This window comes from Vombatus ursinus, unplaced genomic scaffold, assembly GCF_900497805.2.
Source record: "Vombatus ursinus unplaced genomic scaffold, bare-nosed wombat genome assembly UNPS02007612.1, whole genome shotgun sequence".
Taxonomy (NCBI): domain Eukaryota; kingdom Metazoa; phylum Chordata; class Mammalia; order Diprotodontia; family Vombatidae; genus Vombatus; species Vombatus ursinus.
The window spans coordinates 3,579,354-3,598,296 of record NW_020947390.1 but is presented as its reverse complement, the minus strand read 5'-3'; the positions used below and the strand labels follow the sequence as shown (position 1 = coordinate 3,598,296).

Below are 18,943 nucleotides of genomic sequence, written 5' to 3'. Positions count from 1 at the left end.
AGAAGATCTGGGCTCAAATCCTGCTTTTGACACATATTAGCTATTATGCCTTGGGCAAGTTACTTCCTCTTTCAGTATTTCAGGCAACTCTCTAAGATTATAAATTACACAGCAGGTGTTAATCTATGAAAGTTTCCATATATCAATGAATTTCTCCTACCTCATCCCCAAAATGTGTAGCAGTCATCTATACATTTATAATTAGTTATTATCTGAGGGTTTCAATAATGTTAACTGTTTAAAACAACTTGACACATAACAAAAGGAATTGAATAAAGTTTCACATGAATTGTTATTGATCCATAATTCTTGAATTCCTATAAAATGTTGTGTCTCTTACAATTTATAGTCAAATTATTTAAACTTAAAAGGGTAAAAAACCCACTAGTGATATTTATAGAATCTTAGAAATGGAAGAGGTTGTAGAGGTCATTTGGTTAAACCCCTCATGCAGGAATTGTTTCTTTATCAATGACAGATAGTTATTTAGCATCTGCTTAACATTTCTTGGGACAGAGGTCTCATTAGTTCATGAGAAAGCCTTTTCCACTGTTGGATAATTTTAAATGAAGAATAATCTTTATTATGTTTAAATATAATCTATCTCCATGTAACTTGTACCCACTGGTCCTATGTTCTGGCTTTTTGAGCAATAAAAACAAGTTTACTCTAGATAGGTCTTCAATAGCTATAAATGGCTACCATGTCTTCTCTGCCTCTGGTTAATGACCTTTTGTTTATCTAGCAATAACAACATATAAACACATTCATTAGAGATAGACAAATGCTGTCCGAATTTCTAAAAAAAAAAGGGCAGGGAATTAAGTATACAAATCAAGTAAGCTTTATTTTGATTGTTACAAAAATCCTTCAACATATTAATAACAGGATGATTGCTATTCCTTTAACCAAAAGGAAGATGGGATCACAAATACCCAGCATGGCTTCATACCTTCATCATACCTGACTAATTTAATTTCCTTTCTTGATAGGGTCATTAGATTAGTAGGTCATAAGATCACAGATCAACAGCTGAAAGAAACCTCAGAGATTATCTGTTCCAACCCCCTAATTTTATTGATAATGAAAGTGAGGCCCAGGGTGATTAAGTGTTTTGCTTAAAGTCACATAGGTAGTGAATAACATAAGATTTGAACCCAGGTCCTTTGACTTCAAAGTCAGTGACATTTCCACTATGCCATGTCGCTTTCTTTGAACAGAATGCTGTGTGTATAGTTTACCTAGATTTTAGTAAAGTATTTGACAAAATCTCACATTATTCTTATAGAACAAGATGAAAATATAACAGGGTGAATTCAAACCTAGTTGAATAGCAAGACCCAAAGAGTAGTCATTAATGTTTTCATGTCAACTTGAAATGAGGTCTCCAGTGAAGTATAACAGGGACTTATTCTATACTATGTGCTTTGTTCACATTTTAACCAATGCTTTGGATGATGCATAGATACTTATCAAATTTGCAGTTGATCTAAGGTAGAGAGAAGCATATTTAAGCTCAGTGTAAGAAAACAACAACATCCAAATTACTAGAGTTATTAAAAATTGAAAAGGGGTACTTTGGGAGATAGCTGTATGCTCCTCACTCCATGAAAGGCTAGACGATCATTTGTTTGGTATATTATGGAAGGCATTCTTTTTCAAGTTCGCTTTGTACTAGATAAATGGCCTCTGAGGTCCCTTCTAACTCAAATTGAACATGTCCAAAACCAAGTATATTATTTTTCTCTTTAAACTTGATTTTCCTTCTAATTTCATTATTGATGTTTGTGACTTTTAAAAAAATTATTGATGTTATTGACTTTTCATTATCCCTTAGTCTATACATCCTAATTAGTTGCCAAATCCTGCCATTTTTAGCTTAACAGTTATCTCACATCTGTCCTCTTTTGTCTACTCACACAGCCTCTACCCTGATTCAGGCACCCATCACCTCTTTTCCAGACTATTACAATAGCCTCTGACTTAATTTATTTGCCTCAAATCCCTCCTGAAAACAAGCTGCTAAAATAATTTTCTTAGAGTGTGGGTCTGAACATGTTACTCCTTCCCCTTAGTCCCCACCATCTGCTTACTCAATACACTTCAATGACTTCCTACTACCTGTAGAATCAAATATAAATTGCTCTGGATTTTAAAGTCCTTCATGACTTGGCTCCAACCTAACTTTTTTTAAATTTTTTATTATACATTACTCTCATTCACACACTATCTAGTCTAGCCAAAGTGACATTATGCTCTGCTGCACATAGGACACTCTACTGACTATTCTTTTTGTCTGGAGTGCACTCCCTTCTCATTTCTGCCTCTTTCCTTTTTTTTTTTAAACTCAGCTCAAGAACTATCTTCTTCACAAAGTCTTCCTGATTCCCCCAGCTGCTAGCGTCCTCCTTATAAAATTACCTTGTATTAATTTCGTATACACTTATTAATATATATGCTGCATTCACTCTACTATCCACTTTCCATAATATAAGATCCTTCTTTTTGTCCTCATATCAGAAAAGTGTCTGGCCATAATGGGGACTTAACAAATGCTTGTTGATTTACTGATTTTTTTGCAATTTCCAGTTGGTAATGATTTCCCCCTTAGACCTGACTTCACATAGCATATTGTTTTTCATCTCTATGATCCACTTATCAGGTAATAATATGTATTATATTTAGCTATATTTGTATGATTTCCATCCTAGTTTGTAAGCTCTATGACAGCAGACAGTGGTTCACTTAGCATTAAGCACACAAATACTAAGCACATAATTAGCACTTCAACTAAATCACTGAGAGTAGTAACCTAATTCTTTTAGGGTTATGCTTAATGCACTATTGCTACAGTGCCACAAGACGGGGTACAAAGTAATGCAGAGACATTCTACTTTTTTTTTTTTAAGTCAGCAGTCTTACCGGCAGCCTTCTCATTTTGTCCTTGAGCAGTATGCTCTCCTTTCCACTGAATACCAACTTTTTCTTCAATAGGCTTCAAAGAGTGACTATTTTCTTCATAAAGAGCACTTCTTTGTGCACAAATTAATGAACCATCTTGCTGGGCAATCATCTGAGTACCTTTCACACTATGATTTACCTTTGTTGATGTCTGGCCTTCAGAGGTGAGATAGGAAGGTAATGATGGCATTGGAGTGACTAAGTCAGAGCTATTAGTATTCCAAGGTGGAGGGCTACTTTCTTGAGAGATGTGACTAAAAATGTTCTGTGTTGGAAAAACATACCTTGAGTCTAAGTTTCTACTATTTATAGTACATAGGGATTTTGTAGGCATCACTTGTTGACACTGAGAATCTTTTACGGTTTTACTAATCCTATTATTTCTTATAGGTTTATGAGGAGGATGAGGTGCAATTAATTTGCCCTGAGTTGTTATAGTCTTATTGGCTTCATTTGTAGAATGTGGTCTGACAGTGCCTTTTTTGTTTTTAGATGCAATACCTGATTGGACTTTGGAAGCCCTTGATCTTCGAATTATCTTTATTATCCCACTCCGTGGAGTAGTCTTCTGAGCTTTAGAAACATTATTTTGAATGGGGAATTTACTTTCCTCTTTTTTCAAGGTTATCCAGGCTTGTTTTGTAAAGCTTTTACCTGAAGGTACAAAAGAGTCTAAAGGCACATTATGTGTTTCAGACATTTGTGTAGCAGCATTTTTTGTGATAAGAGAGTTATCCTTGGGGTTTTCATACTTTATTACTCCCAGTATATCTTTGTGGTTTTCATAACTAGCAGAATTTATAGCACAAACATGAATGCAATGTTGCTGGTAGCACTGACTTTGGTTTGAAGTTGGTTGTAATGATGCTTGAGATGAAGCAAGTCCAGTTTTCAATGAAGTTTCTCTATCTTCTTCTATTTGGCCAATTTCATCAAACCATCTCAGTTTTTTAATGTTCTTTTGAATTTCTGAGCCCTTTCCCTTTATTTTTGTCAACTCTATGCTATCTCTGATTGCTGCTGCAGTTTGATTTCCCAAGTTGAAGCCTTGATTTACAATTAATGCCTTGAAATAATCATTTTCATATTTAGATTCTTTCTTTAATATACTTTTGAGTAATTTCGCCCCATTTCTTTCATGATTATTATGTTTGGATTTTTGTGTTTGTCCAACTAAGTCAGAATTATTAGACAGTGATGGTGTGGTTCCAACTGTTTTCTCGTTTTTATCTTTTACTGACATTTGATCAGGGTTGTTACACATAAAAGAAGCACTAAGTGCATCTGGAAATAAAAAAGGCAATGCCTGATCATTAATTCCAAAGTTTTTCATCTTTTCATCTTTTATATCTTTCAAACTGTCTGGCCCATCAGTACACTGTATTGGGCAAATTTCTTCTAAGTGCATATGATTGTTTTGCAAAGAACTAGCTGAATGTATATTACTGTAAGTATTTTTATAGTTAGTCCATTGACGACAAGGTAGTACTACAGGTGTTGCCACAGGTATATTTGAAGCAGGTACTGAAGTGGTTCTGTTTGGTAGAGTTAATTCAGGACATTTTTCATGTTCTGAAGACTGAACTGTTTCTCTTGTAATGGGAGATGAAGCAGTCCAAGTTTTGCTGAATCTAAATGTTGGGCTCTCAGCAACTAACGGCCTCTCTCTTTTAAGTGTTCTAGAAGATAGAGAGTCAATTTTCCACGTGTTGAAGGTTTCCGAGGTCTTTTCAGCCTTTTTGTCTTGTGCAAAAGTACATGGGCTCTGTATAAAGGCTACCGTATTATCAGAAGCATCTGTACTTCTTTCGCTAATTCTGTCAAGAGTAAATGATCTTAGTTTTGGATTATTAAAATAGTCATTATGTTTATTTATAAAGTCTGGAAAAGGAGAGGCTGTCTGTGTATTTTGATCACTTAAATTTATTAGCCAATTATTTATATGTTGAGTTTTAGAGAGATGCAACTCACTCGCACCAAAATAAACTTGATTTGTTGGCTGTGGACTCTGTGAATTGTGAGACACAGAGTTCTGCTGGGTTTCTGAAGATAGAGCTTTACTAAGTGTTGAATAGATTTCTTCATGGCCTCCAGCTTCAAGACTGTCTATACTTGACAGAGTTTCAGAATTTGTTAGCTGATTAACTTCTTCTTGAATATCCTGAAAAAAAGAATGTAAATTTTTCTTTAAAATATCTTAATTTTAATGTCAAAATTAACGAAGCACCTTAACACCTCATTTATTATTGAGGCTCATCTTCCTGGACATGTAGGAGTTTATTAGGGCAGGTTATAAGTTTTGTGGGGAAATAATGGGATAAAAGGAAAGAGCAATGATTTGGAGTGAGAAGACCTGTATTTGAATCTTAGTTCTGTCACTATCCATATGTGACTGATAAATTCATTTAATCTCTGTAGATCTCAGTTTTCTCAACTCTAAAATCAGGAGCTTGATTAGATGACCTCTAATTTCCCTTCATGCTCTAAATTTGTGATTCTGTGATGTTCCTGACTTAGTAGAATACAGTGGGGAACAGCAGCTAAATAAAATCTTACCTAGGATCCCTGAGGTTAAAAAGCAAGGAGGGGAGGGCAGAGCCCAGATAGCAGAGTAAAGGCAGGTACTTGCCTGAGCTCTTCCCCAAACCCCTCCAAATATCTTTAAATAATGACTCTAAACAAATTCTAGAATGGCAAAATCCACAAAAAGACAGAGTGAAACAATTTTCCAGGCCAAGACAACTTAGAAGTTGGCAGGGAAGGTCTGCTGCACCAGAGTGAGAAAGGAGTACAGTCCAGTGCAGACCGGCCCCAGCAAACCAGGAGCAGGCCTGGGGTGTCTGAATCAGTGGCAGCAGTGGCAGCTTCCAGACCTCTCATCCCAGAGATGGTAAAGGGATCGGACAGTGGGTCAGAAGAAGATTTACCAGGGGTCCCTTTGCTGGCACCAGGGGCAGGAATTTGTTGCATTGCGTAGACTTGGATCTGGGTCACAGTCCTGGGTCTTAGTTCCAGTGCAAAGAGGAGCACTATCACAGCAGAATTTGTGGCATCATTCCCCCATATCTCAGGATTAGAATCTGAGCATAATAATAAGCTGCTCCAAATTTAATAATCATTAAGCAAAGGAGAAAGAACCTGACCACACAAAGCTACTATGTGGATAGAGAAGATCTGGTTTATACTGAGAAGAAGATAGAGAAGTTAAAAAAGCCAATCCTACTGATGGGGTGATGGGACCTGGACCCCTAAGGAAAAAGACCTTATCTCTGGAACCAACCCAGTCACACAGCCTGATCCTGTAATTTCTCAGATAAAAGTTATCAGTGCAGGCACCTGGTTCCTGCCCAAGGACCATGCCTCTGGCAAACCTTTGTATAAATAGAACTATCTTGTCCTTTAACAAAGCTATCTCTGTTGACTCCATGAATTTTCCCATAGATTCCAGCAGCCCAGACCACTGGCACCTCCACCCAAGGCACCTGGCCCACCCAGACTACTTACCACTCCACCCAGATCCTTACATTGTCCCTTTTGTATATAAGCATCAGCATCATCCTCATTAGTTTGCAGATTCCCTAGGAACTTCATTGGCATTACAATTAACTTTGCCACTGACTGTACGACAGTTTGAGTTCATGAGTTCATTCCAGGAGACACAGCCCTGTAACCTGACATTTTGGGGTTTCCAGAACCCCTAAACCATGTCATTAATTTAAAGAAAAATGTCAAATGGTCACAAGCCCAAAAAGAGTTCTTAGAAGACATTAAAAAGGAGTTTAAAAATCAAATAAGAGAGGTCAAGGAAAAATTAAGAAAAAAAAAGAGCAATTCAAGACAATCAAGAAAATTATGAAAAGAAAGTCAATCAATTGGAAAATGAAATTCAAAAACTTAAGGAAGAAAATAACTCCTTAAAAACTAGAATTGGACAAGGGGAAGCTAATGACTTTATAAGACACCAAGAAATAATAAAACAAAATCAAAAGAATGAAAAAATGAGAATGTGAAATATCTCACTAGAAAAATGACTAACTTAGAGAACAGATTGAGGACAGATAATATAAGAATTGCTGAACTCCCTGAAAGTTACAACCAAAAAAGAGTCTTGATATAATATCACAAGAAATTATTAAGGAAAATTGCCCTGAAATTTTAGATTGAGAAGGCAAAGTAGAAATAGAAAAAAATGTTGAACTACTTGAAAGTTACTCTAAAAAAAAAATCAAGACATGATATTACAAGAAATTATTAAGGAAAATTGCCCTGAAGTTCTAGAATGAGAGGGTAAAATAGAAATAGAAAAAAAATTCATTGATCACCCCCTGAAAGATATCTCAATATGACAATTCATAGGAACATCAGAGCCAAATTTCAAAGCTCCCAAGTTAAGGAGAAAATGATACAAGCAACAAGAATAAAAATTTAAATACTGTGGAGCTAAAATCAGGATAACACAAGCTTTAGCAGTTTCTATATTAAAAGACCTAAGGGCTTGGAACATTATATTTCGCAGCACAAAGCTGCTGGGTTTGCAATGAAGAATAATTTACCCAGCAAAGTTGAGTATAATCCTGAATGAAAAAAAAAATGGATATTTAATGAATTGAAAGACTTTCAGGTGTTTGTGATGATAAGTTCAAAACTCAATGGAAAATTTGACATATAAGATCTAGGAGAGGTAAACATTAAAGACCAACTGTAAGGGACTCAATAAGGTCAAACTGTTTACTTCTTATATAGGAAAATGTTACCTGCACTCTTAAGAATGTTATCATTAGTTTGGTAGTTTGAAAGAGTATACATAGATAGAAGGTTGGAGGTTGAATTGAGTATGATGGGATGTTGCTAAAAAATAAAATTGGGAAGGGAGAGGAGCAATTATCTTATACAAATGAAGAATGAATGGAAGAACTGAGTGGAATGAGTGGAAGCAGATGGAGGGCTGGTAGTGCTGGAACCTTATTCTCATCTGAATTGGGTTAAAGAAGGAATAATATATACATCCAGATGGGTTAAAATGTCTCTAAATTTATAAGGAAATAGGAGGGTGAAGGTACAGGATAAGGGAGGGACTCTTAGAAGGGTGTGTAGATCAAGAAGTAGGAGGGGAGGGGAGAGGATAAGAGACAGATTCTTTAAAAGGGTGTGGATTAGGGAGATAGTGGTTAGAAGAAAATCAGACTTACGAAGTGGGATAAGGTAAAAAGAGAGGGTGAGAAGGGTAACAGTGAAGAAAAATAGGATGGAGGGAAATACACAACTAGTAATTACAACTTTCAATCTGAATGGGATGAAATGACCCATAAAACAGAAATGGATAAACAAATGGATTAAAAATCACAATCAAAAATATGTTGTTTATAAGAAACACATTTAAAAATGAGAGATATACACAGAATTAAAATAAAGGGCTGGAGAAGAATTTATTATGCTTTAGCAAATTAAAAAAAAAAAAGCAGGAGTAGCAATCATGAGCTTAGACAAAGTTAAAGCTAAAATAGATTTAGTTAAAAGAGATAAACAGGGAAACTACACTATGATAAAAGGTACCACAGAAAATGAAGTAATATCAACACTAAACAGATATGTACTAAATGCTATAGCATCTAAATTTTTAAAGGAAAAAAATGAATTACAAGTAGAAATGCCCAGTAATACTACAATAGTGGGGGAATTTAAAACTCTCACAATTAGATAAATCTAACCAAAAAGTAAATAAGAAAGAAGTTAGGGAGGTGAACAGAATCTCAGATAAGCTAGATATAATATATATCTGGAGAGAACTGAATAAGAATAGAAACGAATACACCTTTTTCTCAACAGTATATGGTGCCTTTACAAAAACTGACCATATATTAGGGCATAAAAACTTTAAAATTGGGAAAAAAATTTTATAGACTGGTTCTCAGATAAAAGTATCATAGCTCAAATATATAAAGAACTTTGTCAAAATTATAAAAATTCCCCAATTTGTAAATGGTCAAAGGATATGAACAGTTTTCCAATGAAGAAATCAAAACTATATAATAATCACATTAAAAAATGCTCTAAATCACAACTGATTAGAGAAATGCACATTAAAATAACTTTGACCTATCAGATTGGCTAAAATGATAGAAGGGGAAAGCAATAAATATTGGAGGGGATGTGGAAAAACTGGGACACTAATTTACTGTTGGTGGAACTGTGAACTGATCCAATCATTTTGGAGAGCAATCTAGAATTATGCCCAAAGGGTTATAAAACTGTGTATACCCTTTGATCCAGCAATACCACCATAAGGTCTATTTCCGAAGGTGGTTAGGGAAAAAGGAAAAGAACTTTAATCTTCTAAAATATTTGCAGCAGCTCTTGTGGTGGTAAAGAACTGGAAATTGAGGGGATGCCCCTCAATCTGCAAATGGATAAACAAGTTGTGGTATATGAATATGATGAAATACTACTACTGTGTTACAAGAAATGATGAGCTAGTTGATTTTAGAAAAAGTTAGAAAAACTTGCATGAAATAATGAAGATTGCTGTATACATGGAAATGTTCTCTTTTTTTGTTTTTTTTTTGTATTCCAATACAAAATAAATAAAAATAAAAAATTTAAAAAAATTTAAAAGACTTTGTAGGGAGATAGTAAGAGAATACCTACTGGCCTTTAATGAGTTGAAGTCTCCAAGTCTAGATGAATTTCATATTTCCTTCAGTGTATTTTTTGGTTGTTTATATACATGTAAGTACAAAATAACTAGATGTTCATTTCAAATGCAGATTCTCTTCTAAGTGTTATTACTATGCATATAGACCTTTCAAAATAGTTCTATTTTAAAAAAAAATTCAGACCTTAAAGTGAATACTTCCATATATACAGTAGAACAAAAAAAGGGGATTGTACACAAGACTATAAATCTCTATTATTTAGAGCTTACTTTTCTTTTAAAGTATATAACAGGGACAGCTAGGTGGCGCAATGGATAGAGCAGCAGCCCTGAAGTCAGGAGGACCTGAGTTCAAATCTGGCCTCAGACCAAACACTTGACACATACCAGCTGTGTGACCTTGGGCAAGTCACTGAACCCCGAATGCCTTAAAAAAATAAAGGATATCAATTTAAAAAATGTTTTTAATGTCACACATAGTTCCTGATCTCCGGGAACCATACTTCCCCCCCCCCCCCCCAAAAAGTCACTTAACCCCAATTGCCTAAAAATAAAAAAATAAAAATAAAGTATATAACAAATTCAGTATATAAACTTTCAAAGCAGTCTTGCTTGTCTGTGATTCCTTCCATTATCTTCTATGACTTAAAAATAAAATGCTTCAATGACCTTCCCTTTTTTTTCTTCTATATTAGCCTTCAAATGTATTGGTGATATCTTGGAAATAGGTTATGATGGATCTTGATGATGATTTATTTTCACAGATGATTTGTTATATTACTTCTATTTAAAATGCAGGCTATAAACACTAAAAATATAATACACCAATTTAGCTGATTTTTTTTTGGCCCAGGAAGTTTGAATACTTCTGTAAAATGCAAGCAACTACATGTATAGGAATATATTTCATTTATTACAATAGCATGGAAGGATTACCATAACATCTGGGGTTACATGTTTTAAAAAATTAAATTTGAAAGGTTATGTTTCAATTTGGTTAAAAATAAGAATCTTAATGAATACAGTGAATATAACTACAACCTCTGGTGCAGATAATCAATCCACAAGTATTTGCTAAGTGCCTATTATGTGCTAGGCACTAGTTATACATGTACAAAGAAGTCCTAGTTTCAAGGAGCTTACATGTGACGGAACAGTGGCCCTCTTCCTTGACAAGTCAACCCTACTCCATGTGCTTATACTATTGTCCAGGCTCTTTACTAAGCACTAAGTATATGAAGAAAGATAAAAATAGTCTCAAAAAGTACACATTCTAATTAGGGAAATAACTTGCAGATAACCAGGTAAATATAAGATATATATAGGGAGAGCAAATGAAAGGTAATTTCAGAAGGTGAATCCCCTAGAGCTGGGGGTGTATGGGAAAGGCCTTCTGAAGAATATAGGATTTGAGCTGAGTCTTGAAGCAAGCTAAGGAAATCAGAGGAGGAGGTAAGGACATAGAATATTACAGCATGAGGGACAGGAGATGCAAAGCATGAAGGTGGGAGATGGGGTCTCATGTTCCACAAAGAGCAAATATACCAGTATAGCTAGACTACAGTCTAAGGTAGAAAGAAGCCAGTGGTGAAGAACTTCGAATATCAAACAGAATATTTTATATCTGATTCTGGAGGTTACAGGGAACCATTGAAGTTGACTGATTAATGGAATAACATGAGTAGACCTAATGATTCCGTTACGTGTTTTCAACTGTGGCCAACTATGTTTGTAGTGAAAAGAACACTGGATTTGTTGTGAAAAGATTTGCTTTTGAATCCATGCTTCTCGTCAATAAACTATGTGAAAAAAAGGCAAATCATTTAAACCCTTAGTGCCTCATTACTCCTCTCCCTACTTTATGAGACTTTGTGAGGAAAGCACTTTATAAACTTAAAACTGATGCATAAAAGTAAAGTACTATTATTACTTTTATCTTAATTAATTAATTCATCTTCTTCATTTTGCTAATGTGTTATATTTAATCTTTGCTTTGTGTAAACCTACTTCATTGGCAAAACTATCCATTCACAGAACAAAAGAGTTGAAAGGCACAGGAAAGGTCATGTAGTCCAATTCATAACCAATAAGAAGTACACTACTTTGCTTAAAGATCTTCAGTGAGGGAGTAGACATTATTTCCCAATTAAACTCATTCCACTTTTGGATAACTCTAATTGTTAGGAAGTTTTTCCTTACATTAAACCAAAATTTGCCTCTGTAATTCATACCATTTTCTCCTATTTCTACTTTGTGGGCTAAAAAGAACAAGCCTAATACTTCTTCGAAGCAAACCAAATTTAATCCCTTGAGAAAACTGCAACAAATCAAGTGTGTTGCTGCCCAAGTGTAGAAGGATAGATTGGATATACTCTTCAATGGGACAGCTCTTCAAAAACTTGGAAAGTTATTTTCCTTGACTCTAGCATTCTCTTCCCCTGGATAAAATCTCTAGTTCCTTCAACTGATCCTCATATGGCATAATCTTGAAACAATTCAGTATGATCTCCTTTGGATACTTTCTAGCTTTTCAATGTTATTTCTAAAATGCATGGGTATCCCCTCAAAGCTTCATCTGAGGTACCCTTTTTATTTGCTGGCTACTGGGGAAAAACAGACATTTAATGAAATAGAAGACTGCCAAGCATTCCTGATGAGAAGAAATACTAGAGCTATATAGGAACTTTCAAGTTCAAACACAGGAATTAAGAGAAATATAAAAAGGTAAACAAGAATGAACAATGATAAAGGGGCTAAACAAGGATAAACTGCTTATATTTGAATAAGGGGAAATCATGCATGTATCCCTTCTGAATCCTATCATTATTTGGGGTCATAGAAGGAACCTAATTAGACAAGGCTTGGGAGTGGTTCTTTTATGTTTTGATGGTCCTAAGAGAAGAAGGGAAAGAAAGGGGAAGAGGATTATACTAAGGGGGAAAGAAAAGGAAGGTTAAGGAAAATTACTTTACATAATTAGGGTGAGCAAGTAGACATCTGCATATTCTTGGAGGGGAGGTTTGGGGGAGTAGCTGACCCTTGAACCTCACTCTCACCTAAAACAGACAAAGAAGGGAAGGATACAGAGTTGGGTACAGAAAGGGGAAATAAGATGAAAAGAGAAGGGGAAAGAGGGAATTGGAGAGTAGATTAAGAGAGGAATTATTTCTAAGCAAAATAAATTCTAATTAAGGTTATACAAAAATATTTATAGCTCTTTTGGAGATGTCAAAGAATGGGAATTTCGACATACCCATAAATTGAGGAATGGCTAAACAAGTTATGACATAAATGTGATGGAGGATTTAGAATAGTATTGTGCTCTAAGAAATGATTTAGAGAATAGTTTCAAAGAAACCTAGTAAAATTTATATGGACTGATGCAGAGTGAATAGAAGCAGAAAACCAATTTGTAGAATAACAACAATATGTGATCTTTGATAGACTTACTTCTTCTTAGCAATGCAAGGATCTAAGACAATTCCAAAAGACTCATGATAGAAAATGCTATCCACATCCAGAAAAAGAACTATGGAGTCTGAATGTAGATTGAATGTAATATAAATGCTAGCTATAGTAATAAGACAAGAAAAAGAATTTTAAGGAATAAACAAAGCTAAAGAGGAAACAAAATTATTGCTTTTTTGTAAGTATCATGGTTTACTTAGAGAACTCTAGGGAGTCAACTAAAATTAAGTAAATTATAACTCCAGAAAAATTACAGAATATAAAATAAATCCACTTAATTCATCAGTATATCCGCACAAAAAGCCCAATAGGAAGAGAAAAAAAGAGAAATACCATTTAAAATAATGACAGAATATATGAAATACTTGGGAATCTACCTACTGACACACACAGAGGATCTAGATGAATACAAGTCAAAACACTTTTTATGGAGGCTGATAGACCTAAATAATTGGAAAAATATTAATTGCTTATAAGTAGCCTGCATCCTACTTATAAAATGTATTTTATAAAATAAAAATGATAGTACTATCTAAATTAATTTACTTATTAAATATTCTTCCTTTTTTTCCTTTCTTAAAATTTATAAGGAATAGCTTTCTGGGAAGGGGAGAAAGAGGAATATGGGGTAAATACAAATGATTTAAAAACAAAAGATAGCACTAAAAATCTATTTTAAAAAGATTACTTCTTTCTGTTGTATACTTAATCTTTTCCATCAGATTGACAAAAAAGCAAAGCTGAAAAAAAAGGAAAAAATGACAAATGTTGAATGGACTGCAGGGAAACAGTGTACATTATTGTACTGTCAGTACATGAACTGGTCCAGCCATTGTGAACAGCAATTGGGAACTATGTCCCCAAAGTCACCAAACTATGCAGTCTTTGACCCAACAATACCACCACTAACTCTATACCTCAAAAGAGTTCAAAGAAAGAGGAAAATAGCTGCTGTGTACAAAAATATTTATAGCAGAACTCTTTGATGTAGCAAAGAATTGGAAGTGAAAGGAGTGTCCTACAATCGGGAAATAGCTGAACATATGAATGTAATAGAATATTACCGTACTGTGAGAAATGACTAAAGGGATGGTTTCAGAGAAACCTGGGAAAGACTATATGAAGTGATATAGAGAATAGGATCATGAGAACTATTTATACAATAACAACACTGTAAAGATAAACAACTTTGAAAGATGTTAAGAACTCTGATTAAGCAATAACCAATCATGATGCTAGGTCTGATCATGAACCATTCTACCCACCTCCTCACAAGTATCTGATGGACTTAAAATGCAGAATGAAACATACAGTTTTGGCCGTGGCCAATGTAGAAATTTGTTTTGTTTGCTTCCTATATTTGTTACTTACGGTTTTCTTTTTCTTTTTTCTTTTCAATGGGTGGGGTAAGATGGGACGGGGAGAAAACAAATGTTTATTAACAGAAAAAAAAAGTAAAATAAAATTAACAAAAAGAGGAAAATGAAAGACAAGGAGAAAATTATGTCCATAAAGAAAAAGGAACCCAAGAAGGTTTTGTATCTAATGATCGTAAATGAAGTAACCTACTAACAATCCATTTTAAAAATAAAGTTTTTCTCTGAGAATGATGGGTTTATGCTTAAACATCCACCTTTCCATTAAATGATTCCCCCTTGGGAACTGATGTTATGCTTTTCCGCCATAAAAAACATATGTATGAAAGCATTACGATAATAACATAATTATTGATTATAGTGATATTATTCAGAAATTCATATTTCATACCTGCACATTTCTTAGATGGAGATCTTCTAAGAGGTTCTGAGTTTCCTCCAGGTTATGCTGGAAGCTGTCTTCCTGGCCAATAGCCCAGCTTATTTTGCTGTTTTCCTGTATTTCTTTGTCACAGTTAATCCTGGATGAGAGATGTTTCTGATACATGGGCTCTATTCTTGTCACTGCAGAAGCCACAGCAGAATCTATAGTTCTTGAAATAAGAGAAAAATGTTAAGTATTCCTAATTTTAGAGGCTGTTAAATAGTTCTCTTCACTTCGCTGCTTGCTCCCTGCTGCCCCAAGTCAACTGGCAGTCAACCTTTACACTTAACTAATCTGGCATCTGGTACTCAAATAGCACATACATAGTCTACAGTCCATACCTGAAGTCTTTTCAGCTTGGTAGAACCTGCTAAAATGTGTCTTTTACTAGCAGTCTTGGCACCCTAGGCACAAGGGTGGGAAACCTGTGGCCTCGGGGCCACATATGGCCTTCTATGTCCTTGTGTATGGCTTTTTAACTGTATCCATGTTTTACAGAACAAATCCTTTTATTAAAGCGATTTGTTCTCTGAAGTTTGGATTCAGTCAAAGGGCCACACTTGAGCACCTAGAAGACCACAAGTGGTCTTAAGGCCGCAGGTTCTCCACCCCTGCTCTAGGGCATTATACCATGACAAGACAAGAGAAGAGGGCTTTTTGTAATATTAATAACAACATATAAATGTCTAATAAACTCAATTTGTTTGCTTTGAAAGTTGTCTCAAATTATAGACATTATATAGCAAATTTTCAAATATTCACAAATAAGGATATAAGAAAAACATACATGCTGGTGACTTTTTGATACAAGATAGTAGTCACATTAAAAATGATTATGCAAATGTCTTACAGTGACAATGAAGAACTCACTTTCAGCACAGGGTCATTTCTCCCCAACCAGTGTGGGAATTTCTAATTACCTACAGATTCAGTTCTTAGGTGATACACCAATGTATATCTTGCCAAAATCTGGGGAATTCTCATTGTTCTTGTGAGTCAACAGCCAATTCCTTAGAAACATTCCTATAAAGCCGAGGTACTTAACTAATCTTTATATCATGGACCCTTTTGGCAGTCTGGTGAAGCCTATGGACCCTCTCTCAGAATAATTTTTTTTTTCAGAATAATTTAAAGTACATAAAATAAAATACATAGTACTATGAAGGAAACCATTTATATTGAAAACAGTTATGAAAAACCTAAAAAAGATAAGTTCACAAATGCCAGGTTAAAAACCGCTAATATAAAGGATAAGAAATAACCATTGCTCCTTGATCTATGTTGAATGTATGGGCAATGTTGGATCCCTTTGACTCTCAAGGAATTGTAGTTCAGGCAGGCTCAGGATATCAAAGTATTTCCAAAGAATGAACAGTAATTCCCATTCTCTTTTGTATGATTGAGAAGCCCAAATATTGCCACCAGAGGTATATATTTAGGATATACTGCTATTTTTTTGTAAACAATAATCGAAAAGCCATCATGAGTGACTCACACTCTTCCTCCATACCCTATGATTAGAAACTGCATAAACAGTTGGGTACAGATATAAATTCCAAAGATGTATATAGTGAGTTCTAAGAAGTCTGTTATTACCTCTACGTACTTTTCTCCAACCCTGTGTAGAATGGAGGTATAAGGAGAAGGAAAATCATCAGGTGTAATATAGTACCTCTTAAAAGCCACACATTGTGTTGAATTTTAAAAACGTTCATAGGTTTTAGGATAAAGTGCAAACCTCAGCATAGAGTTTTGGAAAATAAGAGATACAATAGTAGTGACTGTACCTTTTGTAGTAGGTCGTGAAATTTGATTCTCAAGAAGTCATAAGGACTTAGATGATATGGAAATGCTTTGAGGGCTGTGTAGGTATATACCTATCTCCAATACTTATATCTATATCTGATTCATTAAATAACAGATAACTAACTCCTAACTTTGTTTCCGTGGCTATAGGTCAGAGAGACAACAAGAATACAAACAAGGGACACTATTTGCAACAAATATCATCCCAGCTCCTGAAGTGCTAAATTAGAATACTTTTTCCTATCTTCTCATAATCCCTTCCCTTCTATCCTCCCCCATTTTCCCTCCCACATTAGGTCACCCTCCCCAGAACAAATATTACTAAGTCTACTTAATATCTAATAAACTCAATTTGTTTACCTTTAAAGTTGTTGTCTCAAAATTTTCTTCTCTATTCCTTTCTTCTCTATTCCACCTTCTTCTCTTTTCTTCTCTACTTTCTTCCCCCAGTGAGAAGGGATGAAGGGACGGACAGAAATAGAAGTAGAAGGGCGTACAGAAATAGAAGGCCAAGGCATGGAAGAAGAGGAAGATATGTATGAAGAAGAAAAAGGGATTGATAAAGAGGATGGAATAAAGGAAGAAGGAGGCAAGCAGGGAGAGAGACTTGAAGGTAAAGGAGAGGAAAAAGGAGAAGCAGCAGAACAAAGTATTGATGAAACAGTAGAAATAGGAGGAGAAATAAGAGGTGTAGAAGGAACAACAGACGAAGAGGAAGAGGAGAGTACAGAAGGAGATGGAGAAGAAGAAATACAAGTAGAAGGAGAAGAAGATGTGGAAGTAGATGGAGAACAACAGGAAGGTGGACGAGGGACAAATGAGGTATGGGATTGAGGTGGGTAGGACAGCATTTTGGTTTGTAAAGGAGATGGCTGTACTGACTGAACAAGATCTGGGTTAACAGGATGCTGAGGCAATTGAGAGAGATAGCCAGGGGCATAAGAATGAACTGGAGCTGGTGGGTAGGGAAGACGGCTTGATGAACAGGAAGGCATCAAAACAGGCAGGACAGCTTCCGAATGAACAGGAGAAACAACTAGTCGAGTTGGAAGGGAACAGTGTACAAGGGCAGGCTTTAGAACAGATGGAGTTGAGAACTGAGTTGGATGGAAAGGATTGGGTCTAGAAGGTTTATAAAATAGCTTGTTATGTGAGATGGCATCAGAAATGGTAGGTCTTTGGGGTGGACGGGGTAGGTATATAGGAGGTTCAGAAAGAATCGGGGCTGGAAGATGAGGGAGACAGCCAGAAAAGCTAGATGTGGTTGGAGGATGGGGGAGATAAATGGTTTGATAGGAAGGGGTTGAGGCTGGTAAAAAGGAATCAGGAAGTTTAGGAGAGATAGAAGAACTAATAGGCATGGTTTGTAGCTGATGGATGGGAGAAAGAACTGGACAGGTTGGAAGGGTTTGGGAGATGTGGTAAGGCATAGGGGCTAGTGGAGGAGACAGCTGATCAGGGCTGGAAGGTGTGGACACAGCTGAGCAGGCAGGAAGGGATCTGGATGGCAGGAAGGCATTTTGGATAGGCAGGTAGAGACAGCCTTATTAAGTTGCTTTGTTTAGATCATCAACCTTTCTCTGATCTCTGGTTTATATTTTTTTCTTAGAGCCTAAGACTTTTCATTAATCAATGACTCCTTTCACAAGGGGGTAGCTAGGTGGTGCAGCAGATAGAGTGCCAGGCCTGGAATCTGGAAGACTCATTTTCCTGAGTTCAAGTCTGGCTTCAGACACTTATTAGCGGTGTTACCCTGGGCCAGTCACTTAACCTTGTTTGCCTCAGTTTCCTCATCTGTAAAATGAGCTGGAGAAGGAAATGGAGAACCATTCCAGTATCTTTGCCAAGAAAACCCCAAATAGGGTCACAAAGAGTCTGACACAAACGAAATGAACAACAACAATAACTTTTCACAAGGGGTCAGATCTATGTATGGAGAGGAAAACAGAAATTTCCCCTCTTCCCAGATTTTACTTTCAGCAATTCAGTAAATGTTGGCCATGAAGGTAAAGAGTGGAGCAGGCAATAAAACTTGGATCAAAGGAGACCAATATACATTCCACTGTAGAACTGCTAATAAGGTTTTCAAAACCCTTTTATTAGTGGACAGACCTCCCTTCCATGAGCTGTACGTAATGACTGACTATATTTTAAAAAAATGCAAATACATAGATATTGGAGATAGGTATGTGACAACATTTTGTAATCTTCAGATTCAAAATGAGATGGGTTTCAGCTTCTTATATCCTTCATGTT

The 18,943-nt window shown here is 35.6% G+C and overlaps 1 protein-coding gene across 4 annotated transcripts in view; it reads right to left on the bottom strand.

Annotated features, from left to right (window-relative positions):
- CEP126 (centrosomal protein 126) overlaps positions 1 to 18,943 on the bottom strand; it is a 94,584-nt gene that overhangs the window by 38,680 nt on the left and 36,961 nt on the right. For 3 of the 4 annotated variants that reach the window (XM_027849557.1, XM_027849555.1, XM_027849556.1), the window contains exons 5-6: positions 14,849 to 15,050; positions 2,923 to 5,122 (exon numbers count right to left, since the gene is read on the bottom strand). In XM_027849557.1, the coding sequence (XP_027705358.1) occupies positions 2,923 to 5,122; positions 14,849 to 15,050 (2,402 nt within the window). The remainder of the gene's footprint in view (positions 1 to 2,922; positions 5,123 to 14,848; positions 15,051 to 18,943) is intronic. The other variant, XM_027849558.1, reaches the window with a different exon arrangement.